Source organism: Pogona vitticeps, chromosome 8, assembly GCF_051106095.1.
Source record: "Pogona vitticeps strain Pit_001003342236 chromosome 8, PviZW2.1, whole genome shotgun sequence".
In the NCBI taxonomy this organism is placed as follows: Eukaryota; Metazoa; Chordata; class Lepidosauria; order Squamata; family Agamidae; genus Pogona; species Pogona vitticeps.
The window spans coordinates 909,017-936,256 of record NC_135790.1 but is presented as its reverse complement, the minus strand read 5'-3'; the positions used below and the strand labels follow the sequence as shown (position 1 = coordinate 936,256).

General features: G+C 47.7%; 1 protein-coding gene across 1 annotated transcript in view; it reads right to left on the bottom strand.

Annotated features, from left to right (window-relative positions):
* Nucleotides 1-2,395, bottom strand: part of TACR1 (tachykinin receptor 1) — a 33,882-nt gene extending 31,487 nt beyond the window's left edge. The window contains exon 1 of the mRNA XM_072978898.2: nucleotides 1,893-2,395. Coding sequence (XP_072834999.2) covers nucleotides 1,893-2,299 — 407 coding nt within the window. The 5' untranslated portion in view covers nucleotides 2,300-2,395. The remainder of the gene's footprint in view (nucleotides 1-1,892) is intronic.
* Between the last annotated feature and the right edge of the window lie 24,845 nt (nucleotides 2,396-27,240).

The window sequence follows — 27,240 nt, the reverse complement described above, 5'->3', positions numbered from 1 at the left end:
CAAAAAAGCTGAAACCACACATTGCTTCCTGAGCTCCTTGCCATTTCTCTCGTGTCATTTGTCTTTGCATTAGACCACTGTCTAATTTACAAGCTGCTTCCTGAGCCAGGCAGCACCCGCCTACAGACCCCCCATTATGATGCCCACATGATGGGGCCACTGTGCAAGGGGAGGATCAGGCAGAAGTGGGAGCCTGCTGGCCAGAGATCAGAAGGGAATGGGCTGCCGTCGGCTTCAACCCTTTTAAGCCAACCCACCCTCTGAGAACAAGAGGACTCTTCCCATTTCACAGAGGAAAAAAGCAGCGCCCATCGGCTCCTAATCTGCCTTGTCAGGGGAACGAGTAATATTTGAAACCACAACTCTGCAGTCTAGTAAGACGATGGGCTGGATCATCAAAACAGTGGATGGCTTGGAGCAGAATATTCCAAATTTTTGCCAACATCAGTGCGAAAACAACCAGGTGCCTTCCTCCCTTCCAGCCCAGCGTCTCCCTCTCGCTAAGGGCCAGGGCAGCTTGCTGGAGCAGACCGGAGCCTCTCAGAAGAGCCCACTGTCCGGTCTGGAATAGGAGCTGACAAATGCCTCCAGGAAGCCCACAGCCAAAGCATGGAGGCCACCTTGCCCCATCGCAGGGACGTGGGAGGAACACCATCACCATCAGAGGCAACCCGCCTTGGTATGTGGATGCCCCACCATTATCAACAGCCTCCTGTTTCTTCTGGGAGTTTTCCTGAAGCTGCTTAAAAGCTATCTGAGAAAGATGTCACTTGAACCTTAAACCCGTTGGAATGGACCCTGCTTTCTGGAGTAGCAAGAAGCAAGCCTCCTCCATCGATTCACCTGGCAGCCCATCCAAAATGGGGTACCATCTGTCTTAGCCCCATTCAACCGTTGCTTCTCCAGGCTAAAGACACCAACCTCCCTCCATCATTTTTGCTCCTCATTAGGCTTGCTCTCCCAGCCTTTAACCATCTTGGTCACCCTCTTCTAGTGGTGTAAAAACCAGGCAGAGATTTCTGTCAGGAAGAGATGATCAGATGAGGGTGTGGACTATCTCAGAAGGTTTTTAACTAGGGGTAGGATGGCCAAGAGTTAGAGGTGCTTTAAAGGTGAGTTTTCTGCCTCTGTGGGGGCTCTGAACGCGGAATTCTGCAGCCAGGTGGTTCTAAGTTATATGAAACCACCAGGAGCCCTGAGGACTTCTGACCCTCCTTATCCAGCTTCAACGGAAGGCACCAAGGGGGCAATAATAGGGGGCAATGGCTAGGGAGGTTTGCAAGTCCCGAACTGAAGAAAAGCACCCGTCTTAACAACCGAAGGGGGAATGACCTCCCAGGCTTAATTTCCAGAGAAGGAGATGCTGGGCAATCCCAGCCAGGCCTGGTTAGAAGCCAGCTTCTTGAAGCGCCCCCCCCCGTCCAAAACACCGAGCAGCCCACCTCTATGCCAAGGCGCTCTCCGATCTCAAAGTCTCTCTCCAAACCCCTGACGGGTCCAGCCTCTTACCCCAGCCAACTCATGGGAAAACCTGGAAGAAGTCTGGGAGGAAAGGACCCCTGCACCTGCTCCGAAGCTCACAAACCCTCCAAATTCTTTTTATTTACGGCTTGGGAGGTCCGTGAACCCTGGGCCCTGATCCGGCTCCGTGAGCAGGAGGAAAACCACCCCAGAACACAACCCGGGCAGGAACGGAGCCCGCCCCGTCAGAGCCCCGCCAGCGCCCAGCCGCGCCACCGGCCCTCGGCAGGAGCGCCCCTCGGTTCCCTCCGGCCCTCCCGCGGCTTGCGCCCCGCGTGGCCTCCCGGAGCCGCCAACCCCCCCCCCGACGGGTCCCCACGGGCAAGCCAGCCGGGGCGGCGGCGGCGGCGGCGGCGGCGAGGGAGGCTCACCTGTCCACGGCGATGGCGGTCATGGAGTAGATGCTGGCGAAGACGGAGGCGACGGGGAAGAAGTTCTGGAAGCGGCAGTAGAAGAGGCCGTAGTACCAGACGTTGTGCACGGCGTAGGTGAAGTTGATGAGGGTGTTGAAGGCGGCCATGGCGGCCTCGGAGCAGGCCAGGTTGACCAGGAAATAGTTGGTGACGGTGCGCATCCGCCGGTGGGCCAGGACGATCCAGATCACCACCGCGTTGCCCACCACCGAGACCAGCACGATGGCGGCGTACGCCACGGCCCACAGGGCCACCTGCCAGCCCGGCTGCACGAACGGGTTGTCGTCGTCGTCCTCGCCGCCGCCGCCGCCGCCCTCGGAGGAGGCGTTGAACCAGGAGCCGTTGCCCGCCGGGCGGTCCGCCATCGCCCTCTCAGCCAGCCGTCGGGCGCGGCGGGAGGGGCGGCGGGGGCGGGGGCGGGAGGGGCGGCGGCATGGAGCGCGGCCCCGGACGGAGGGGGAGGACGGGGAGGCCGGCCAGCGGCAGCCTCCCCCGGCCGCGGCAGAGACGGCGCCCCCGCGACGGCGACGGAGTCGAGCCGAGGCGAGCGCAGTTCACGTCGAGGCTGGCGGAGCGGGCGGAGGGGCGCCTGGCTTCGGAGGAGCGCGCTGTCCGCCCAGCCCGGCCCTCCCAGGGAAGCGAGGGCTGCAGGCCGCCACCGGGCAATCCCCTCGGCCCGACGACCGCGATGGCAGACCCGGAGGCTCCCGCCCGCCCAGCCGCGCGAAGCCAAGCCAAGCCAAGCGGCAGCCACACGGCTTTATATAGCCCGGCAGCAGCGGCGGCGGCGGCGGCGCGGCAGCAGAGCGTCAGGGAAGGTGGGCAGCGGAGGCGGCGAGGACACACGCACAGGCACCCCCCGCCCCCACCCACCCACGCGGAGACACGCGCGCGCTCACCCGCGGGGCGCGCAGGCAGAGGATGCCGCGCCGCCTGGACAGACGCCAGGGGCGAACGCAGGTCTTGGGGAGCGCAAGCCGGATCCTCGGTCCCTCGGGCCACCCGGCGGGTCTTTTCCCCAACCCACCGCCCCCGGAATTCACGCAGAAGTACATCCGAGAAATGGCCTTTCTACCACACTTATCGCCCTCACACCAGTAAACAGTGTTTCCAGATTTCAGCCTCTTGCCAAATATTAGCTTTATTTCTGCAAACAGAGAACTGATGGATACGTTCAAGAAAGCAGCCCAAGGAAATGTCCCGGTTTTAGTTATTGTCCCGCTTTTTTGGTCCAGAGAATCTCCGAAGAAATCCCTGCCCAGTTATCTTTCTCTAAAGATCAAAGCTTCTCAGATGTAAAACTTCCTAATGAATTTCCCCAGAGAAGGGAGCTTTTCCCCAAGCCAGCCAGTGACCAAAAAAGAGACCTTTGCGGTGTTCCATCTAGAAACAGATCCAGAGAGCTGCACTTCATTGCCTTTCTTCTGACCCACGCAGATTAGCTTTGAGGCCTTTTGCTACCCAAGACACACAGGAATTCAGCTTAATGTGCCTACAGGGGGTGCTGGTTAATAAAACCTTTGTCTCATTATTGGAAGGTTCCAGAAACACCAACCACCCTGACTCCCTTTAAAAAAAAAAATTCCTGCCAAAAACAGGAGCCAACCCTAAAGCCATCCCATTCAGGCAAAAGTGAAAAAAAAAGGTGAGATGTTCAAAATATATATTATGGTGAGCTGAGTCCAGCTTTTGGTGGTTGTGGGTTTTTCGGGCTCTTTGGCCGTGTTCCGAAGGTTGTTCTTCCTGACATTTCGCCAGTCTCTGTGGCCATGGGCATCTTCAGAGGACAGGAGTAGGAACTCTGTCCATCTGAGTCCAACTTTCTCCAAAGTTTTCTTTTTCTGTGCTCTTGGCTGAGTAGAATATTCCGAGACCCAAATCCAGCCGAGGCCATGGAAATACAATGGAACTTCTGGATTAAATTTGCAATTGTCTCATGGTTCCTGTTGTACTTTTACCACTGCCTTTCTTGTAAGAACCTTAAGTTGACTAATGCTATAGGTTTGTTATCCGCTTATCAGTACAACTGTGTAAAGCAGCTCACGGTGTTAATGACGTGTGAGCTGCGCAGTAAACATTGTAGATGTTCTTTTAAGCAAAAAGGAAAGGAAACTTCTCCCACACCTCTGGACTAGGAGGAAGTGCGTGCTGTTTGCTTCACCTCCCAGCCTTTCCTTCTTATTCCCACAAGGCAAATGAGGAGAGACAGTGGGGGATAAGAGAAGCCCAGCCAGGTGGGCGGGAAGAGCATCTGGTGTTTTTCAGCTACCTCTCAAATTAATGGAAATATCACCATCTGGACAGGGTGCATTACAAAGCACAGGAGAGCCCCCTGCCCCAAGGAGTGTACGGCCTCACAGGGGAGCAGCAGGGAACAAGGGAAATAGAGACGTGGGGGTAAGCCAAGAAAGAATACACGGCCATTGCTTCAGCCACATGTGCATGTGTCAGCTTAGTTACCGCCAGGCTTCCTTCCCCAACTGACGCCCTCTCGATGTCCAGGGTGCAGGATTAGGGGTAGGGTTTGCTAGGGATGAGAGCAGCTCTCCTCAGTCCTAGCCAGTGCACTCCATGCTCAGGAATCCTGGGCTTTACAGTCCAAAGCATCTCAAGTGCACCAGATGGGAGAAGGTTGCCGTTAATTAAGTCTAGCAACTGCGGAAAGTGACTTAAAGGCTTACCTGAAGAAGTCAGGTTTTGAAGAGGGGCTGAAAGGCTGTTGGGAGATGATTGCCCAGAGACAGTCACATGAATAAAGGAGAGGCCCTTCAAAGCAGGCGAAGGCAGTGTTGTGGGGGGGGGGGGAGAATCCTGGATGGAGAAAGAGAGGCCGGAGACAGGCACGCACACACGTCGCTTGGGTCGTGCACACACCCGCATCCTCGGAAAACATTTTGAGAGGATCCGCTTGCTCATCCTTTCGGGGTGAGGCACTTATCATAGCAGTTGGAGCCTCTTGTTATCTCGCACAAAAGCACCTCATCAGGTGGCTGTGGGCTTTTTTTCCTAGCCTGCATCAGCTTCCAGCTTTTGCTGAGAGCTTGATAAAACCACATAGGTGGATTAAGATCCAGCACATTCTCTGGCTGTAACAAAAATCATCCTCCAGAGCTGGGTGTGTAGCACAGGGGCAGGCAATGGGCAGCCCCCCTGCCCACCTTTTTTACTCTACCTGCGCCCTAGGACAGTGATTCTGCTGCAATCACAACCACATTCCCATAGGATGTGGAGAGCATGTGCCATGTATCCTCAGAGATTTGTCTTCCCAGCAGACCATTCCCTGTGCACCATGTTTCCCAGTGGCTTTACCAGTGACAAACATGGCAACAGACCTGTGGAAAACCCAGTGGTTGGATGGGATTTGCCAGCAGGAGAGCGTGGCCCTTGGTGGCCTGCTAGACGTTGTTCGCTCTTGATGTAGACCTCAAAGCCTACCCTAGTGCCCGGAGGTAGAGCGGGGAGGCTAATGGTCTCTGGTTTCTTGAATTTTTGTAAGACCAGCAGATTGGTTAAGCTGACCCAGGTCAAATAAGGACACACACCTGCTGTGGGCCACCCTAGGGTGGTTGTGCATTTCCAGAAGCATGGCAGAAGAAGTCAGGTCTAAAATTCCAGATCCTTTGAAAACTGGAATCCCAGGAGGATAAATGATACTATATAAGTCATACCTTGCAAATTGGCTTGGTCTGCCTGAGTTAATTAGGGAGGTCAAAACTGAACGTGGGAGTTACCAGTGGGTGCATGAGCTGGGACAAAGATCCCCTCTTCCACCGGATCAGGTACAATAGCAGGTTGCCGTATCAGATGTTAATGTGACTTTCTGGTAGGAAGCTTTTTACATTCATAAACATTATCTCCACTTGAGTCTTGGTTCACAGGGAGAGACATGCAATGTATAAAAGGTTAGCTGGAAAATATTGGTTTCTCTTTCTCTCTCTCTCTCTCTCTCTCTCCACTGCCACATCTCTTAGATCTATTCCTGTTTATGTGGCACATATATATATATATATTTCTCCTCTGCACATTGGATGCTAGATGATATTATGCAAAACAATGTACTAAACTGAGATAAATCTAGCAATGAAACCAGAATAAAACAAATACATCACAATGAAATAGAAGCAGAAGGCAAAACTGCATCTGAAATAGAAAGGGATATAAACTTTATACAACTTCAGCACCATGGATTCCTAATTTCTTTCACAGACTTTTCCAGTGTTCTCTCATACTTGTCTAGGTACCAGCAACTTCTCTGGAGGAGCCTTGTTCTGATATGCCGGATGCCCAGAGCCAGACAGTTTCATCTACCTTTAGTCAAGATCTTGACCAGCCTACTCTAATCAACAAAGCACTCCAGGTTCCCATCAAAATGCTGCCATCTTTGGTCTGGTGTTTTTCAAAGTCTCCATCATGGGACCTAATTCTCTGTGAAGGTCTCTTCATATAAACAGAGTTTGGCAGGAGGTTTGGCACCCATTGAACTGATTCTTCCCTCCCCATATGCTATCTATATTCAGGAGACGCTGTCCAGATTTACTAGTTCCTTAGCAAGGAAAAGAAAATACATTATGCAAACACTGGGGCCAGATGGATGTTATCTCCTTAATGCTTTCTGTATACCTCTCAGACTCTGAACAGTGAGTACAGCACGCAAACAATGGAATTGCATTATAGCTAGGGAAAACACCAAAACCAAACCCACCTGCTCTGGTGGAGTTGCAGGAACGGAACGGAACCCATTCCTAGTGGGACACAATCAACACTTCGGACTGGATCCAGGTTGCACTGAGCTCCCACAAACCACAGAGACTTAAGTTGCCCCTGTGGCATGGGTTGCCTGGGACCCTCCCCCCCCCCCCGGACACCCATTTAATCAGATCCAACAGATAGCCTGCAAATGAACGGCTTTTAGACATTCAACGTGAAACACTGAAATATGGAAGCTTACATCCTGATGGAACGGGGCACTAGAAATCCTTGTCCATGATCTGTCGTTAATTCAGGCAAAGCTTGAGGAAAGGCAAACAGTGTCTTCAAACCCTTTGCTCCTAAATTTAACCTGATCTAACTCTTTAGCACAATGAGGAGAAGACGTATTGAATGTTGGCCATCACACAGCGAGTCTGGGCGCCGTCGAACAGAAAGTTGGATTTGAATCCAGATAAGATCAGATGAAAAGCCAGCAATTAACTGCCTGGTTGGCTGTTAAAGAACTTGCTGTCTCCCAGACTCTTGTTTCTTATCCATAAAAGGGCAATACTGTATGAGTGAACTATCTCCCATCATCATTAACGCTGAAAGCACTAGTCTTTGGCATATTTACTTGAAATTAAGACATGCTGAAATCAATGTTTACCCCCAGTTCTAAGGCTGATGATAAGTTTAAATATTTGGTAACAGGGAGGGAAAATTCCCTGTACTCTGCATGGTCTTTGAAATAACCACAATGCACAGTCTTCATAAACTCTAGTGTTCTGTGGAACAGAAGAATCTAATCAAGAATGTCTATGCACAAAAAATGATAAAAGCTTGGATCTCACTGGGAGACCCAACTAGAGGAGGCTGATTGACTCAGTGGGATTTGCATACATGTTGACTCCCTGTCCAGCCTTTGAGTCACTGGGTCCAAGCACTGGGTTAAGACAAGGAGTCTTGTAGCAGGTCATAGACTGAGGTGGCTAAAAAGGCAGCTTCTCCAAACTGCACCCTAATGAAATGCAAGAACATGACAATTTTAGGCATTTTGGTTCTTTTTGTAGCATTGCTATTTGAACTGAAGAAATTAAAAAGGAAAAACAAGCAAGTAGTTAGAGAATTGTACTGATTGTGCAAGTAATGTAATCTTAGTCCTTCTCATGGTGCTAGATTTGAGATGTAATTTCAATGCAGCCTTGTTCTCTGAAAGGGAACAGTGTTAACATATAATTCATCATTTCCATGATTCTAAGACATGCCAGGATAAGCTTGGGATTCTAGGCACACCTCTTCTTCTTGTTGTTGTTGAGTGCCATCAAGCTCTTTCTGGCCTATGGCAATTCTATGAGTTAACGAGCTGGCTGGATAGCCCGCGAGTTGGAGATCATGGAAAGCATTAATCATAGATGCATGAAAGCAACATGGCTGGAAGTATTTGGGATTCAACCAACCTTCCTCTCCAGCCCATCTTATCTGCCAAGGTGGTTTCCACATCCCATAACATTCCTGGCAGCAGGTGGCCCCACGGCAAAGAAACCTGAGGGGAAAGCCACAGAAGGAGGAAATCTCTGCAGAGAAGTTGTCGAAGCAACTGGTAATATAGAAAACCTGTGCTTGAAGTCATCCTTTAAAAAAAAACATAACCAAAACTGGGAGGACATTTCTGGAAGCCATACAATTCCTGACTCAAATCTCATTCAACTCTGTGATTCAAGAAGAGCTCCGAAAATTCTACATGCCCTACGTTGTTATTGCTTTGGGTTTTAGCTTGTTTTCACCTTGTTCTTTTTAGATCTTTGCTTATTTTTAATTATTCTGTTCCATGAAAACTCAGGATGTCAAAATCAGACCAGAAGGTTGCACACCCCCTTGGGAAACCATGTAGTGCTCAGATGGAAGCTACTCCCTCAACAGTAGAGAAAGCTCAGCTCCTGCAAGTTCTACCCACAGAGCAATTGCACGGAGCAGCACAATTTAATCTGCGCACCATTCTGTTAGTAAAGTCTAACACTCTACCTCTCTCTCTCTCTCTCTCTCTTAGACTGGGAGAAACCCTGCTGCAGGAATCCTGCCAAGAAGCTGTAGATACACCTGTGAAATAAACCCTCTATTGATTGGTGCTCATTTGATTATCAACATATTAAAGGTCAAATTGATAACATGCTAGACAGAACACTTTTGGTAAACCCATTTTTTTTTTGCCAGCAGTAATTGTTCTCGTTTACATTTTGAGAGTCCTTGGAATAGGGTAGCTCTGTGGTTGAGGTTTCTACCCAGCTGGCCTTCTTTGGTTGTTTCACCCAGATTTCCTGCAACTTAATAGTCAAGACTTGGAGACCGGTAATAGTGGAGCAGAAGGGAGCCCTCTTGTGTGTTCCTCTTCCAAAACCCAGGTGCCACCTTCTGCCAATGGCAGCCTAGACACTGTCAACCCCCAGGGTCTTTCCAAGTGAGTCAAAGCAGAAACTGAGGTTACTGATAACTTTTCATTAGGAGAGGAAAAGCTGTAAAGGCCAATGGTGAGCTTTGCCCTTGTCATTTATCTTCAGGATTTAAGTGCTGGGACTCCTTTGAAGGCTGGTGTTTCAAGCTCAGAAAGTCTGCCTGAATTACCTCTCTCCAACATGGATGCACTTCCAGCTCTAGTGATGGATTATCTGGAACAGTGGCCCTCAGACTTACGGAAATCCCCACTCTACGTCTGATGCTTGCTACTCAGCAGACCCTGTTCTTTGCCCAGTGGCTTGCACAGCCTCATATGACTCCCATTCCTGCCATCCTTCTCTTTTGCACTTCCACCACGCATGCGCAGGGACCCCCCCTCCCCCCCAGGCTTCCTTCCCACCTTCCCATATTTCGAGAAACATGTTACCTAACATTTAAGTGAACAACATTTTCAGTGCCAGCAGATCAAAAATAATGCCAAGGTCGAGCATCGACCTTGCCAGAAAAAAAGTCATTCATCCTTTCAACCCTTTTGTCCACGTCAGTCTCCCCTTTGCAACATGGCACAGCAACCTCGTCTCAAAAACGTCTGGAAACTAGGCATTGTGTTTGCAGGCAAGCTTCCTGCTATAGCCCTCTAGGCAGGCCCAGCTATTTAAAACGATGGAGCATAAATCTAGGAGAGGAAGTTTTCTGACAGCTTTTTTTTTAAATGCAACACATCAAGAAAGCGTGGATGATGTTTTAGGCCTTGTTTGCAATCTCTAAATCTAGGTGGAATGTCCACACAGAATCTGAAAGGGCAGAAAATCTTGGATTAGAAAAATATTCTCTTTCTCTCTCTCTCTCTCTCTCTGCAAAATACAAACAAAGCAAAAAGCAACGGAATGGCTTTTCCCCAAATTCTCTCAAGACAGTCCAAGACAGTTAAAAACTAGACAATCAAAGGGGTTTTTCATTTTGTCATCTTGCAGTGTGCCCACCAAGGGAAGACATCTTGTGATAGTGGAGGTACGTCTCTCCCCTGTGCCATTTCTAGCCACGTGCATTTCCCAGGTCCCACAAAAGCAAAGATGTGAAATTGTGATGTTAAGGCTTTCTTGATTTAAAGAAAGAAGCAAAGATGGCTCAGTGATGCTGTTCCCATCAAAGGCTGGAATCTGGAGACAGACTTGGGCATATTTCAGAGGAAGAAATAAAAAGATTCAGTGAGCCCATTTGCTAGAGTTGCCAGGTCTACAGGTTCTGGCTGAAGTCCCCACTGACTTCAGAGTGCTGTCCTCTGAAGATGCCGGCCACAGAGACTGGTGAAACAATCTTCAGAACATGGCCAAAGAGCCCAAAAAACCCACAACAACCACTTTATTAGAATAGTTATTAAATGCAGAACCTCCTTGATTGATAAGAGACATCTGAAGGTCTCTAGCACAAGGTCCCTTCCTTTTGCATTTTGCAAATTAAGGTGCTTCTATTTCGTGATTGGGTCATCAGGCAGTAAGCACAGACCCTGTTTGCAAATCAGACTGCGCTTTGAAGAAAGTGTGTGCCTTGAAGAAAAACACCATCATAGCAGATAATATGCTTTTCCCTTAACAGGATTTTTGGGGGATGGGAGGTGGTGTAAAGACAGAGATGGGTCTTGTGACCTTCTAGATGATCTCGGACTGCAGCTCCCATCAGTCCTTTCCAGAATAGCCTATGGCTGGGTGAAGGGAACCGGAGTCCAATTACTTCTTGAGACCCACCAGTTGTCCACTCTGCCTTTAAAGCAATGGCATAAAGGAGGAGTGAATTTAGAGCTGTTAGCTGGGGAGAATGAATGAGTAATTCCCTCCACCAAGCATCCTCCCGTGGTGCTCACTGTTGATGAACCAAGTCTGAATCAACTGGAGTCTGCCCATGACTAATGTTCATTTTGGGTTGAGGAAAACTAAGCAGTTGCGACTCTGAGAAGCAGAACAGAAATTTATCTTTGGGGGCACATTTGAAGCCCAGATATCCTTCTTCACCTCAAGTCAGGGTGACAAATAAATGTGCTGAATCTCCAGCTGGTTTATCCAAAGCAACAGGTTAAATTGATTCAAAATGTGCATGTCACCCCCAAGGGTCCTTCATAAAATCCCTGGCCCTTGTATTTTTAGAAACCTGCTGGCCTTTGTGCTCTGACTGGAGAGGAGCAAACTCCAACCACGGATCAATCCCAACAGCCACAGACAAAGTGAGGGCAGCGCGAGATGAACCAACGTTGGGATTAACAACATGAAAGCCGAGGAGCCATTGCAGGGCGCAGCTGTAGAGATGCTTCTCCCTTTTTGTCTAAGGAAGAAAGAAGGACATCAAGGAGACATTTGTTGCTAAAGACGGAAATAAGCCCTTGGAAAAAAAATATCATTTCCTGGAGTGGCCAGAAGAGGAAATTGAGGTCATATTCATCAAAAGGAGAGGGAAAAGTTTGAAACATGGCTGCAGACATGAAAGGCGGCTCTTTGGGTGCCTCGGTTTTCTGAATTCTGTGCTGCTCAGAGAAAAGGGAACTGGACGCCCTTGATAGGTGTCTGCCTCCCCCTTTTATGAACCAAGCAGTTGTCCTGGTGCTTCAGCACCACCGTGGAGGAGTCAGAACTGCAAGGTCAAGCCGACTGGGGGTGAGGAACTGAGCCTGCCGCTTTACTTTCCGAAAGTACTTTGTTCCCTTTGAGCTAGTGGAGGCTGCCAATGTCAGTTTTGTGGGGAAAGACGCAAGTCTGATCTGGGTTTCAGTCCAAACTACAGGAGCTGTCCAAGGATTCAGCTCTTGTAAAGTTCAGCTCAAAACCCAGAATGGACCACAGTCAGCAGCTTTACCATATTATGAGTTACAGCTGCTGGCAAGTAACCCATTGCTGAAACACTGAAAAAAATCAAGTCATTATATCATCTGTTGCATTCCTTACTCCTTCCCTGTTATATGCTCTGAGGCTTCAATACAAGCAAAGACGTCTTGAAAAATTCCCATCAACATGCCTTTAAAATGTATTTAAACAAAGGAAAAGAAAAATGTCGTAGGATGTTGGGGAACATGAAATATAAAGAACCAGACAGTGCCGACTTTGTTACACCTTGATTATACACCCTCCCACCTCCCCCAGTAACTGGTTATGGGCACCTGTGACCCTTGTTATGTCCAAGCTCGTGATCAGAAGATATCAGGGTACAATATGCTTCTCCGACACCCATGCCACAAACCAGTTGCCCATACTGCTATGCTAGAGCAAGGCTTGAGAGACGGTTAATGTTTGGTCAAGAGACAGTGACTGCTACCAAGCGAGTCAAGGAACTTCATGGGCAGCTCGGGATTCAAACCTGGCTCTCTCAAACCACTCTGTCCTTATGGGTTCACATGGAAGCTCATCAGAGGGACCACCGTATTTGCAGCCTGCCTGAAAGTGTAACAAGAGACGTTGTACAAATGCCGCAATGCCACAAATCACAGCAATGCGGGCTGAGTTCACCTTGATGGTTCAGGCTTTCTGCAGCCTGCCTGTCAAACATCCAGGACTTCTGGCCTTTATAGAAATGTGTGATCTCTGTGCCAAGTTCACTGGCAGCGCTTGGGCTCAAGATGAAGGCTGGTCATCAAATAACAACAGAAATAGACAGGAATGCTTGGTCAGGCGAGAGAATGAAACATGACACAGGCCGAGGGGGTCCTTGCCTGGTGCTGATCAATGGGGCAATGCATCCCCCCCCCCGAGGGAGCAGAGGACAGCAGGGCCAGTTTCGACACCGTCCCTGGGGTCCTATGTGTTTCCTGCTTATCAGCAAACTACAACTTTCTATCAGAACAGCAATAAGTTACGTACTCCGTTCTCTCCTGCTGTTGCTGAAAATGTTCCAGACCGTGATTAGGTTTCTCAATAAATCCAAATGGGTTTATCATGTGAGAGAGTTCAAGTAAACAGCAAAGCCAATTTTAAAATCTCATGGCACCTTAAAGGCTCAGAAATTTTATTTGGTACTAGCTTTTTGGGGGCTCCAGCTCATTTTGGAAGTGCATTTGGTTTGGCTGTGCCAGGCTGGCCATTTGTTCTGCCCTGTTTCACCTCCTTTGTTGTTGTTGTTGCTTGGTGAGGGGTTGTCATTAGATTAACAGGACTTATGTCTTAGCTAGTAATGATCTAGCGCTGAAGTGTTTCAGCGCTGCAGTGCTGTGCTTGCACTTGCCAGTGCCCTGTCCAACTTCCATTGTTATTGATGGGTGCTTCCCTGTCTGTTCTTCGCCTTGGCTTCCTGAATCTTGTGGCCAGTTAGCACTCAGATGCCTGGGAAACACCTGAGCACTAAACTCTGATAGGTTGCATAAAAGCAGTTTGGAGAGAGAGTAGAGGGTGTGGAAACTCAGGAGGGGCAAAGACATAAAACAAAAGAAGAGGAATTTTGTTTGGAATTTGGAGGAAATTACAATAAGGTCAGTCCTTAAGGCAGAATGAATTTGCAGGTGGAAGACTCTTTGCAATAACACAAACATTTTAGTTCTTGAGACTTTTCACTGGTTCTGTTGCAACAGGTGACAGAACAATATGGGCACCCTTCAATCCAACCTGGAAATTAAATTCAACAGCACTGAAAATACAAGTGCTAGCAGGCTTTAAGCTATGCCCCAGTTCCACTGGGAACCTCCTCAATTCCGCCCTTACTCCATGCTAGAAAAACAGAGTATTCCTTCTTTTAAAAATCAGCATCCCAGGCAAGACAACATCTCATTTCTCCTCCTGAACAGGCTGTCTGGAACTGTTCTGCAAATCCCTCTGCTTTTTCTTCCCATTCTGTTTACTTAGCCTTTCCTTTCAAACCGGCCCTTCATCTTGACCTCCCATTTTGATTTATTGCCTAATTTACTCGAGTGTTGGCAGTCGAATCACCCTTTCTGTAATTTCATACCTTTTCCTGGGCAGTTATACAGGAATTGTTTTCGCCTTGATTACTCTAAACGTAACCTAAACCTTGGGCTGCTCCCTGCGTGGGCTAAGCAAGAACTGGAGAAGTCGAAGAATATTCAGAAGGGTCCACTTTGGAGAGACAAAATCAGAAATAGGCCATGTGGTCTCCAAAACAATACAAATGCAGGGGCAGGTGAGCCCTTTATTAGACTACTAAAACACACACACACACAAACACACAGACACACAAAACCACCACAAAAAAGCGGGCAACAGACAGCGAGCTTTCGATGATAATCCATTTTCTTCAGGCTGTTCACCAAGTTCTTCTGGGTAGCCCTGAAAGTTATAAACTTTTATTAAAGTGCCCAAGTCTCATGGCCGTTGTTGGGCCATGAGCTTCTTAGAGGGATATGACAGAAGCAGTCAGCAAAAGGCTTGTAGGGGGAGGATGTGGTTTCAAACTCTTTCTCAGCAAGTAGTTTGCGATTTATCACCCCACTCTTTAAACAAAAGGCCTCCAGTTGCTGCTCTTAAGCCAGAATTAATAATGCAGTCAGAAGACCTTGTGGGAGGTCTTTTACTTTTCCTAAATGACACTGAGAGTTGGTCTCTTTGCATCCTTTCCCTGCAACATGAAAGGGTCCAAATCTGTGATGAAACACAGGAGGCCCATGTTCCAGTTAATCCTATATTTGGTAGGGGCTTGGAATAGGTGAGTCTTCGGGCCCTTTCCAGCTCCTCAGTGCTATGATTTATCTGTAGCTTTTTTTTTCTCAAAATAACTTAGAATGTTTCCTTAGGTGGCCTCCAGGTAGGTGGCAGAGCTTTCCCCCTCTTGCTACTTGTATGTCCTGTGAACTGCTTGGAATGCAGTCTGAGTTATTTTGCTGCTACGGAAACCCTACACAAATCTGGCTTTCCAGCTGTCCACCTGCTCCCCAGGAATCTCTATTGTGTGCTCTGTGTGTGTGTGTATACATGCATGCAACCCTCACAAGGGTCTCAGGGTAAATGAGATCTCTGAGGAGAGGTTTGACCAATTCCATCCCCACCCAATGAGTTTCCATAGCCAGGTGGGGGATCTTAGAACTGCAGAGCTAGGAGGGATGCGGAGGACCATCAGGTCCAGCCCTTGTCAAGGAGTCAAAGGGGTTAACTGAACTCTCAGCCCCTGGCTCTGCAGCCAGCGACCTCAACCACTGAGCTACCCAGCAGAAGGAAAGCCAGGGTCCTGATTCAAGCCATCTAATCCATTATGCTGGGTCATTCCATGGCTGCCCAGCTGGATCTTCCTTGCGACTTGCTTCTAAATGGCCTCCAGTCTTCTCCAGGGTAAGGATCTTGTGGCTCTCTTTTCCAAAACAAAATCCTCATCCAATAACCACCTGTGTGAACTTGGTCAATGACCATTCCTGAAAAGAAATGATGATGATGATGATGTGCTGCCAAGACAAATCCGACTTATGGTGACCTTGCCAGGATTTCCTTCCAGTCGCTTCTTCTGGGATTGCCCCAGGAATGTGCACGTTACCCCAAACCACAAGGCCTGGTTCTTCTCCTACAAGGCAAGGTGAGGAACTGAACTTCCCTAATCCCTGGCTCCACAGTCAAGTGCTCTGACTTTTTGCAAACAAAAAGAAGGAAGGAAGGGAGGAAATGAAAAGTTTTTTTTAAAGGTTGTACTGAACAAAGCAAAACAAAAAGGGAAAGGAGAGAAGAGTTAATCAATTAATGTAATGCAGTAAGCAAACCCACCAGAACAGGCACAAGTGGCTAAGATGGAATCTGTGGGATGAAAATTAGCAATCTGTCCCTGTCTGTTTGTCCACTGCACACGCATGCGCACACACGCATGCGCGCGCACACACACACACACGCGCACACACACACACACACACACACACACACACACACACACACACACACACACACACACACACACACATATGGACCAGTGGTGAGATCTGAGCTGAAAGAGGATGGATCACCAAGCTCACCAAGCTTTTCTGCAAATTCCAACCAAAAACTGACTTCTTGAGATTTGAACTCAGGGCTCCAGGACACCGTTGGAAAATCCATCGCTTTGCCCCTTTGGCACGTTCCTCTCCCTGCCCTACCCCGTTCTCCTCTGGCCTCCCCAAAGCAGAATTCCGAGGAGTTTTTGTTTTAATTCATGGCTTAATGCAGCTGCCCATGGAGGTTCACTTCTAAAATCAATGGACCTTGTTCGTGCTCCGTGTTTCCTACGGACACCTACCTGACTCCAGAGACACTGATCAGGGCTCATTTTGTCTCGTAAAAGGAAGCCTCCCCTTGGGAAGAGAAAAGAAATGAAAAGGACTTGGAAAGGACCCCTTCTCTTCTCTTTCAAAGGCTTTGATGGGTCAAAAAGGTTGATAGAGTAGAGATTTAAAAGAAGAAGAAGAAGAAGAAGAAGAAGAAGAAGAAGAAGAAGAAGAAGAAGAAGAAGAAGAAGAAGAAGAAGAAGAAGAAGAAGAAGAAGAAGAAGAAGAAGGTAGATTTGAAACAAAGCCTTGGCATCTCTGCCTACCTTTAATTAAAGAGAAGGAAATGACAAGGTTCGGAACAGGGTGCGTGAGAAGGAGCCAGATCTTCTGGTAAATTTCCCCACTTGGCAAATTATCAGAAGATCAGCAAAGGACATGTTTGGTAGAAATTTTCTTTCCAAGCAACCGAAAAAAGGGGGTGGGTGGATGAGGATGGAAATTCCCATTACTGCCAGGACCTTGCTTCAGGCTGGTATGTTTAGGAGGGTTATCTTTGCACACTGCAGTCTCCTAGTCCTTAGGCATGGTAACTGTTTTATACATCGGGTGGCTGCCTACTACTACACCCTGAGCGTCGTACACCCAGGTAAGCAGGGTGGGGTCTGGCTAGTATTTGGAGGGGAAGCTGACCAAGGCCATCGAAAAACTCAAGGTAGTGCTAGGCAAGGTCCTCCTTGAAATCCTGGAAGACTGACTAGGCTGATGGGAGTCAAGATTCCTGGACTCAGTCAAAGGCCATTTCCTGCGCTCCCAATTTGGAGCCCAGACACAGGAAAAGAGGGCTCAGAGGGCTGATCCTACAGGGAGCCACCTAACAAGAGTTCAAGGCTCAGGGTCAATTCAAAAGATGAGCAGTTGCAGCACCAAAGTGACTATGAGGCTGTCGTTAGCCAAAAAAAGTTTGGAGACTCTGCCCTTTTGGTGGGTATTCTCTGGAAGCCCACTGCTTGCCAGGAGGCTCTCGGAAGCCAACTGGTCCCATTTAAAGCCACCCATAGACACATGGAGACATTTGTCATGGGAATGGAGCTGATTTCTAGCTTTCCAGACCTGTTTGTTCTTCTTCTTGAACTGCCTGCAAGCTCTCCCGGATCTGCCGTGCTGGCTGGAGACGTCTACCAGCTTTGAAATAAAGAAGGGCAACCAGCCACCCAGGTGCATGTCGTTAACTGAGAGCATTCTTTTCCAGATGGTGGTTCAACTGCCTGGCCTGCCAGTTTCTGATGTTCCCCACCACCACCACCAAGAGAGAGAGAGAGAGAGAGAGAGAGGCATTTAAAAAATGGTTAATCTCCATAAAACCAATCTGCTTCAGTTTCCTCCTGACTGTGATATAATTAAGCACGGACATGGCTTCTCTTCCTGAGAGCAATCCAGGTGACAGGCTCAAGGCAGCAGGTGGCGACAGACACACGGTGTGGGATCTACCTTTTCCTGCCCAAGCATCTGTCTTATGCCATCCCATAGCAGAGGGATAGCAGCCTCTTGCCTAGCCATGCGCAATATGATTTTGCACAGCCGTTGTTACTGAGCATGGCTGTCTAGGCATCAGTTTGGAAGGCCTAAGGTTTGTCCTTCATGGGACATGAATTGCCATTGTTCTTTCTCTCTGCCAGGAGACCTCACATTTTGGAAGATGTAAAGAACAGAAACTGGATGAGAGGCTTGGTACACTATAGGAGAAGACAGACCAGGGTATTTTTTAAAAGCACACTAACATCAAAAGGAGAAAGTCTCTTTGGCCCTGCCCCATCATCCTGAGGCCTGGGTGCTTCACGATGAAGATGAACAGAAGCCCTGCTCAAAAGCAGCTTTAAATCCAGATCAGAACAGGCCAGCTTCCAGGTCCTCCCTCTCTATTATGTCGGCACAGATTGTAGAGCCAGAATAATCCAACTAAGTCTTGGATAATAAAGAAATATCATGGTGATAAAGAATTTCACATGGGCAGAGATCATGAGGGTGGAAGGTCCTGATGACTTGGTGGTCTAGAATCTGACACAGCTCAGATCAGACCAGAAATGTCTTTGAAGTTGTAACGACAAATGGCTTAATCAATACCATTCTTGGTGTATTCGCCCGGGTGCGAAAGATTTGTTTGTTTTCATCATCACCCAGCAGCAGCAGGAGCAAACCTACTTTGTTCAAAGTACTTCTAATGAGCCTGGATATGATCAAAGACAACAGAAGCCTCCAGATCAATCCATTCCTATTTGTGTTGCACAAGGGAAACACCTACCAAAGTTTTATATGTAGGAAGGAGAAACAGGAGGATGTTTTAGAAACCTGCTTATTGTTGATGCCAACAAATCCTGTGGGAGGGTTTGGCCCACAGAATTTGCTGCTTTCTTTTCACCCAGATTGCTGAAATAACTCCTGCCACTCCATCAGAATTGTAATTGTGGGGAGTTGCCAAGTGTTCTGCTCCTCGCTGGGTTTTTATTTCTTGCTGTGTTTGCACTGCTTCTGACTTTAAGTATATTTTGTATTTGAGTTTATCGTGGTGTGCCTTTATTATAAGCCAGCCAAACACCTTCATGGGGATGCATTGGAAAGAAAGAAAGAAAGAAAGAAAGAAAGAAAGAAAGAAAGAAAGAAAGAAAGAAAGAAAGAAAGAAAGAAAGAAAGAAAGAAAGAAAGAAAGAAAGAAAGAAAGAAAGAAAGAAAGAAAGAAAGAGAAATAACTCCGATTGTAATGTGGGAGTAACAGGGTGAGACAAATCTGAACTGATAAGTGCCAAGAACACTTGGATGCTCATAGATTGCATGTTTTCATATCTGAGGCTGAAGCTGAAAGAGTTTGAGACTCTTGCCAAGAATCCTGCAACTGATGGTGGCTTCCTGGCCTTTTATTAACACTCTGGGATCTTTCGGGACCCGGTGTCTCCATCCTAACAAGCACCGCCAAGGAGGGTGAGTCATCAAGAGAAGCTGTGAAAAGGCCGCTTGGGGGACAAGCCAATGACACCCATTCCCTATTTTGGAAGAGCTTTTCTGGGCTGTGCACACAGAAATAGGGCAGATTCTTGTGCGTAGCTGATCTACGGTGGCAGAAAGCCCATCCTTTGAATGGAATCAGGCCCACAAAAGAGAGAGAGAGGAAGGTGTGTAGGAGAAGGTTGCTCTTGTCTCAAAGGCCTTTTTAAACAAAACGGGTGAACAAAGTTTGGAGAAAGTGAATTCCTGAGGCTCAAGCGGGAATAAACGGCAGTGGGGAAAAGACTTGACACTCCCCCCTCCCTTGCACTCAGTGATGCTAAAAGAATACCACGAGGAGACCAAGCTACTCTGTCGGCAGCAATAGGTCCACCACGTTTAGATGAGCAGTGGCAGCTTGTGGGCCAAGCCGGAGCGGGGCTTTCCCTGAAATGTTGAGGTGACGCTCTCCCTGCTCCTCCCACAAAGGTCGTGTGCTGCTTGGGGACCCATCTGAGATCTAGCAGGGTGCAAAGGAATCTCCAGGAAAGGTAAATTTCCCCTTCCTTGCAGGAAAATATCAGTGGGTGAAGGATCCTGTTTTTCCCCCCAACCCCTAAAACTGTCCCTAATCCTGAGCGATACCAACATCCTTTCCTTAATGGGTTGGGAATTTCTCTGTCAGCAGGCAGTGTGGTGGAGAAGGTCTTCCCGGACATAGCCGCCTCTATCCACTTTTGGACCTCAAGCGATCTGAGCACCCACGTGGCTCTCAGCCTAACTTGAAAGCCTTCTGCAAGCTCTTAGTTCAGGGTCTCAGCAAAAGTGATCCGTCACTTCCAGAACACTGAATTTTTTTTTATTTGTGCTTTCATTCATTGTTGGTCGGTCAGTTTTATACATTGATTGCATTTCTGAGCTTCTCAGTAGCTGAAGCACTCTGCGGGGCTCACCAGGGAGAGCTTTCTGACCTTTTCCCCCCTTCCTCCTCCATTGATATATTCACAGATCAGATGTCAGGGTCCTGGGACGTGTGATGTTATGGACAGCTTGGGACAGTAGGCTGTCTGTGCAGGGAAAAACCTGCCAGGTTTTCAAAGCTTGCCAACACCCCAATGAAAACAAATATGTGAGTTCAGTATCAGAGGAAATGATCTTCCTGTCACAGATCATGGGATAATGCGGAACATCTGCCCTGGAGCCGAGATTGCAATAATGTTTAATACACCAAAATGGAGAAAGATAAAATCGGATACTACATGGATAGAGAATGAGACAATTTAGTCAGACACACATCGTAATCAGGTCATCTTGACTGCAAAGAAGTAATTCACTTAAGGTGAAAGATGGGCCTGGATAGTCTCTAGAAAGAGCTCGTGAAATCTTAAGAATCTCTTGGCTCTGCACTCTTAAAGCACTCTCAAGCAGCCCTTGGCCTATGCTATCGACAGATTGGCCAAAGCTCCACCCCCAGTGTATGCTTGCGTAAGGGAAATTGTGTAATTCTTGGCAGTAGTTTGCTGCTCACAAAGGAAAGGCTGTTTGTACTCCCAGGTGTGCATGACTGGACACAAGCCAAGAAGTGTAAGCATCATCTTACTAATGAGTGGGGAGACTTTGACGATTTCTCTTACACAAGTGTGAATTCACAATAGGGTTCTGGTCAATGCACAGGGGCAAACTGCTCTCGTTCCTGGTCATTCTTACCCACCTCCACTGACAGCCAGATACTTGAAGCAGGCATTCTGAAATCTCCCTATCTGTCAAGGTGGACAATAGGCAGGGTGGGGGAGCTGTTGCGGTGGCTGAGGTCAGGTATCTTTCTGGCTCAGGAACTGTGAACCAGAGGGACCCACTGAGGAAAGCCCAGAGCATCTAAAAGCCCATCTAAAACAGATTCTGAGGATGAGACCCAAAGGAAGACCAAGAAAGAGGTCACCTCTTCTTCTTCTACCAAGGTCTGATGGTCTGCATCCCAGAGACAAAGAGTCTAGAAAGGCTGCCGCATCACCACATCAAGACCGTCCACTCCTAGAGGAGGCAACAGGCTCACAGCCAGGCCCTCTGAGGATGCCACAGCTCTCACACACATCTGTACACCAAAACTCTGGCACTGTCAATCAATTGCAGCTTCAGATTGGGGTCGAACTGTGCATTACATGTAGCACATCATGAGAAGAGGGCATCCCTTCAGTGGCAGAAGAGGTCCGCTTGTCTCTGTTCCAGCTTTCTTTCATTCTCTGTCATGTGAATTACCTTGCTTTGGAAACATGGGCTTTGTGTGCACAGTAGATCACTCAGACACACAGCTCAGACAGATTCATGTTGCTGGGACACCAATGGATTTTCAGAGCTTGCAAACAGCACGTTAATTTAATGTGCTAGTGTGAAAACTGTTACATTTATGTCAAACCGGCAGGCAAGTCAATTGATGCATCTCAAGAGTCGTGTTTTACAAGTAGCGTTCCAAAGCTAATGCATGACTTTCAACTCTTTAGTTTCTCAAGACTGGATAGATGAAGGTAAAGGTTCCCCTTCACATTTAGTCCAGTTGTGTCTGACTCTAGGGCGTGGTACTCATCCCCGTTTCTAAGCCATAGAGCCAGCATTTTTCCGAAGACAGTTTCCATGGTCACGTGGCTGGTGCAACTAGAGACGGAACACTGTTACCTTCCAACCAAGGCGGTACCTATCTATCTACTGGCATTTTTACATGCTTTCGAACAGCTAGGTTGGCAGGAGCTGGGACAAGTGACGGGAGCTCCCTCCGTCACGGGGATTCGATCTTACAACTGCTGGTCTTCTGACCTTGCAGCACAGAGGCTTCCTTTAATAGGAAACTAGCAGTTTTACCATGAATGTGCTCTGCTTCTAATAACATGCTATCTGCAATGTTCAGCTCAGCCCTAAAGATCAGGTCTCTATCCATCACCATGTCTGCCCAGGGTGTACTAACAGCTTGGCTGGACACTTCTGATTTCTGATTCAGCACCTGGAGCTGTCCAGGTACTGCAGTTCTTGCTGTGGACTGTAATGGTGTCATCTCTCTAGCCCTTGCGTATGGTGATGCACAGCTCCTGCTCAGCATCCTCCAGCTCTGCTTCTTCTGATTCATGGTCCTCTGTTCTTGGTGCACTGGAGCCCTGGTGTTAAACAAGAGAAAAAAAGCCCTTCCTTTCTTGTTTTCTTCTGGTCCATGGTAGTAGAATAAGGAATCAGATTAAGAGAGAGTCACACCAACAAAATACCAAGGTTCCAGGTGCTCCATTGACATTGGAAGAGTCGCACCTTCTCACCCAAGTATCTAGAATGCCTTTGCTTAACCTGTTATCTGCAGAAGACCAAGCCTGGCAGAAATGTGGAATGGGGGTGTCTCCATGCTGCCCACCTCTGATTAAACTATGAGGACTTCCTCCTGCATCCTGCCCTCTTTTGCTTTCACCTAAGTGGGAAAGGAAGAAGGTTAATAGGAAAAGAGCAGCCAATGACCTTTCCACCCTTTGACTTCTAAAAATGAAAAGCCACCCTCATACTAGCAGCTGGGAGATGGATTCCTGGGATAAAGGATTTAATGAAAAGTTCACAAAGTGAAACACATTAAAGAAACAAAAAGGAAGAAGGGGCCCCTGCTGAGCAGTCAAGGAAGAAAAGAAAACAAGGAAGAAAAGAATCAGGACACAAAGTTTGTGGACATGGATGAAACTGAGCACACTTCTTAAAGCTTTAATATGTTTTTAAGCAGAGATAAGGATAACGTATCAGCCTGTTCTCTCTGAACCATCTTATATAGAACACCTTGATCAAACCTACCACCCCAACCTCCATGAGTGGGAGGAAAGAGCCAGGAGTCTGTAGCTTTTGCAAAAAGAGTCTGGGAGGTAAGATGCTGGCAACTCAGACCCCACCGTTGTATGTGTAAAGCTGGACATTTTTGCTCAGATACCTTCTATACTTCTTTATTCGGAACCACAGCTGCAATTTTAATGAGCTTACCACCCCAAACACAAGAGAACCTGTTGCTTCTGTTTTGTTCCAACTGCAGAAAAGAATTTTTGAGAGCCATCATCAAACCCGACTGTCTTGGAGGTCACTATAAACTCCAGGTCATTGGTGAGTGATTTTAAATGCTGCTCTCTCTCTTCCAGATCCCTGGGGGACCCTGGTGAGAAAGCTACACAACGGCCTCCCAAATTGGCTCCTGGTTCACCCTTTCCAGAAGGGGCCCCCCCTTCTTCTTGGGCCCCTTTTCAGCCATTCCACTTTGACTCCGTTCCTCAACCCCCATCCCAATCTAATTGGGCTTGGATTCAAATCCCCTCTGACGATCATGGGAAATACAGAAATGGCTGTAACATTCGTAGTTTTTTCTTACAGAACGGGTGACATTTGTGGAAGTGAAAGCTATATTTAGTCAAGAGAGAACTATTTTTGTGACTTGTTTTATTGCAAATAGAAAATACGTCAATTAAAACATGTTTTCCTCTTCTGTGAAGGACTGAAAAATAATACATGTTGCCTAGACCACAAGAGTGGCTGACTTATTCGAAGCTCTCCAGCAACTGAGACCTTGATTCTTGCTATTTAAATCCCCTTGGCAACAGAGATACAGATACAGTCTTTAGTATTTTGCCTTATTCCTCTTCTGTAACATAAAAGACACCACAATTGGAAATGGCGAAAACCAAAACATGACCTTTCAGGCCTCGAATAGTCATCCAGTGACCGTCTCTTTATCATGTCTTCTAACCTCAGCTGTCTGTCAGCACCTACACTCTGCATCAGCTCAGTATTCATTGCTATCTGGAGTATTTACTCTTCCTCATCTGAAAACCAGGCAATTTTTCAGGCAGAGAGATGAAGATCCATTGAGATTTTTAGGGCTACTCTGGATTCTCATACAGAAAGAGGAGGGAGAAGAGGAAGATTCTGACAGAGAGAATTTCATGCAAAACCTCTGGTGTCCTTTGAGGGTGGGGGCTCTTTGTCCTCCTCTCCAGAAAATGAAAACTGGGTTTTCAGTTAGTTCACTTTTTTATCCCAAAAAACACGCCCACACCTTCTATTTCAACACAATTCTATTTGATGGTTCCCAAAGCCAAGACAACAAAGTCCTATTCTTTCTCTCTTGTATGGATATTTTTTCTTTCAAGGAACCCTTTCCCCATAAGGTCTACTGAGGACCCTCTGTGCTTGCCAAAGGACCTGCTCTTCTGCCTTCATCCACTTCTGATGCAGAAATCAGACAATAAAACTTCTCAGAGCATGTAAGAATCGAGTGATAGAAAAACCTGAGCTATCCATATTTTATTGTGCTCATGCATAAAACAGCAGGATTTTAATGAAGCGTTGATTGATGTTCAAGATTAAATGCATTTACTTATGAGCTTATTCTGAGCGAGGCTCCACCATGATCTTGTTCTGTAGCATCACACAGCTCGGAATCTCATTCTTATCTAGGGATATGCACTATATTCAGCTGAATCTGGAGCAGTAACCAAACGGGGGTATTTGGGGGGTGGGGGAGCGGAGAGACCACACCGGATGCTCACAGGGCAAAGTGCACCCCCTGATCCCTCAGGTTTATCTGGCATTTGTGGAGTCAAAGGGTTGAAATCAAAAAGACGCAGTCCTGTTAAAAGAGGAGGAAAGGAAATGAGAAGTGTCTGTATTTTATAAGCAGGATGCTGAGCTGGCACCAAAAGGGAAGGAAACTGACAGCTTCCCTTTCCCTTCGTGGCACTCAAAATGCCTCTTGCGCACTCCAGTCTCTGAGATGCTGGGAAGGCTCTCCAGTGGGGGTGTCAGGCTGCAACAGTTGCTTTCTGCCTTCCTAATTAAAAAGGAAGAAAAAAGAAGCTGCAGTGTGGAGTTTTCTTGGTGCACCAGGTTGCCTGGGGTTTGCTTCATTCCCCTTCATGTTTAAAACCTAGATGTGCTATTAAGACTCTGCCTGGGGGTATGCAGACGAATGCCCACCTTCTTCTGGTCAGATCAGAACTCCACTTTTGGATGTCAGGGTTCATCTTTTCCCCCTTTCTTCCACTTTGGTTTCTCTTTTCCACCGCCAAACTTCTGCTTCTTTTCTCCTTCTGTTCTCTGGTCTAGAGATGGACAAAAAGTTCTCCCAGAAATGATCTCAAGGGCGCTGTGTAACTCCCACAGTGGCCCCACGTCACAGGCCTTTGACCTTTCCCCGTTCACACAACTAGACTTTTTCACAGAGATCCAGAAATGCATGAACAGAGCCACAGACATGGAGAGGAAGCAGACCAGAGTATCCTCAAAAGGGCACCGAGTCAGAAGGCCCCTAATTTGCTAACTCTTCTTTGGGCACAGACGAGGTTGGGGAACTAGTGCGCAGCCTTATTCTCACCATCCCAATGCACAGATACCAACTGGAACCTTGGCAGCCCTCCTTGGCCACGTGGACCCAATGTGCTGAAGGGGATTCTGGGAGGTTTTTTAAGGGGGGGTTGCCCCCCAGGGTGCTCTGTCAGTCTGCTTTGTACAGACTGCTGGAGGCCAGCCCATTGAGGTTCCCTGTTTCCCTGGCTGACTCACTCATAGGGTTAGCCCTCAGGGTTTTGCTTCTCTGCAGGGATGAGCGTGGATACCTCCCCGCCAAAGTCCCCCCATCCAGGGCTCTGCTCTAAAGGAGCCTTGTGCAACCTTTCCAAAGAAGGAGGACCAGCCAGGAACCCAGGAAGGGGGCTGTAAAAGGCACCCAGTGTTTCCCCATCAAGACCTTGGAAGTGAGACAAAAAGACAAATATACCCACGTCTCATTACTCTTTGACAATGAGCAGGGTAATTAAATGGGGAAATTGTTCTGCTGATACAATTAATTTGTTAAAAGGAAATGATGAGACTCCTGTCCCACATTTTGCTTGCATCCCAAGTTACTGCAGTGATGTAATTAACACATTGAAATGAACAAGGTTTTATTGAGCCAAGTTGGCTTGTTTCTTGGGGTTGCCAAGGAGCAAGAAAGTCCCCCCCCCCCGGGGAACACCAGAGCAGGAGGTGGCCTGCCAGAGGCAGAGGGAGCTTCTCTGAACAAAGTGGCAGTAAATGGCTTCAGGAGCGAAGCTGTGGGGAAGTAATCACAAGTCAGCACCCCATGGCATGGAGAGGATCGTCCCATTTACCGTTCCACAGCAGGCCACTCAAAACGTGTGCAGAACGCTGGAGCAGCTGCTGGAGAAAGAGCCATGAGAAAACAAAACCGATGGGAGTATGAGAAGCCACGGGGACTTTCCTGCAGGTCCGTTGAGCCTCCAAGAAGTTAACAAAGCGCTCTGTAGTACCTTCACAGACTGACACATTTCCTTCGGCACACACGCTTGTGGGCTCTGTCTCTCTCTAAAGTGGCTCTCATCCATGAAAACTTTTGCCAAATAAACTCCTTAGCCGTTATGGCTCAGTGGCCTGAACCCTATGGCTGCATCCAACTAGATTAGAACCACTGAGACTCATGTAAATGATGGCTTAGGGAACATCCTAACGAGTCAATGGGCCCACTCCTGCAAGGATAAAGCATCGGAGTTAGGGTTTGGTCATTTTTGGGACAACAGATTTACGCAGGTTGCACCCCACTGCCATCTTTCTAAGTTACTCTGCAACCATTTTGTGTTGTTCCCACCCACTGTCTATGCCCTTAGAAAACTAACATCCAAATTACAAACAAGAAGTCTCTAGAGCATAAGTTCCCAAACTGTTTTGCCCCGTAGACCACTTGCTGATTTGTTTGTTTTCCATAGATCCCCTGCCCCCTGCAAAACTTTGATACAAGTCTAAACTTGTATTCCCAATTTTTTTTCTCTCTCTTGCATGGACCCCCTGCAAGTTGAAATCGACCCCTGGGGGGTCCATATAGACCACTTTGGGAACCAACGCTCTAGAGGGTGAAATCACAGAGCCCAGAGACCTGGGTTGGACAGGTCTTCATACCTGAGAATTAAGACTAGCAAAAGAAACCTGTGTCATCACTGGCTAAAGAATGACAGCCTCAAAGCAATACAATAAGCAATACAATCTGCA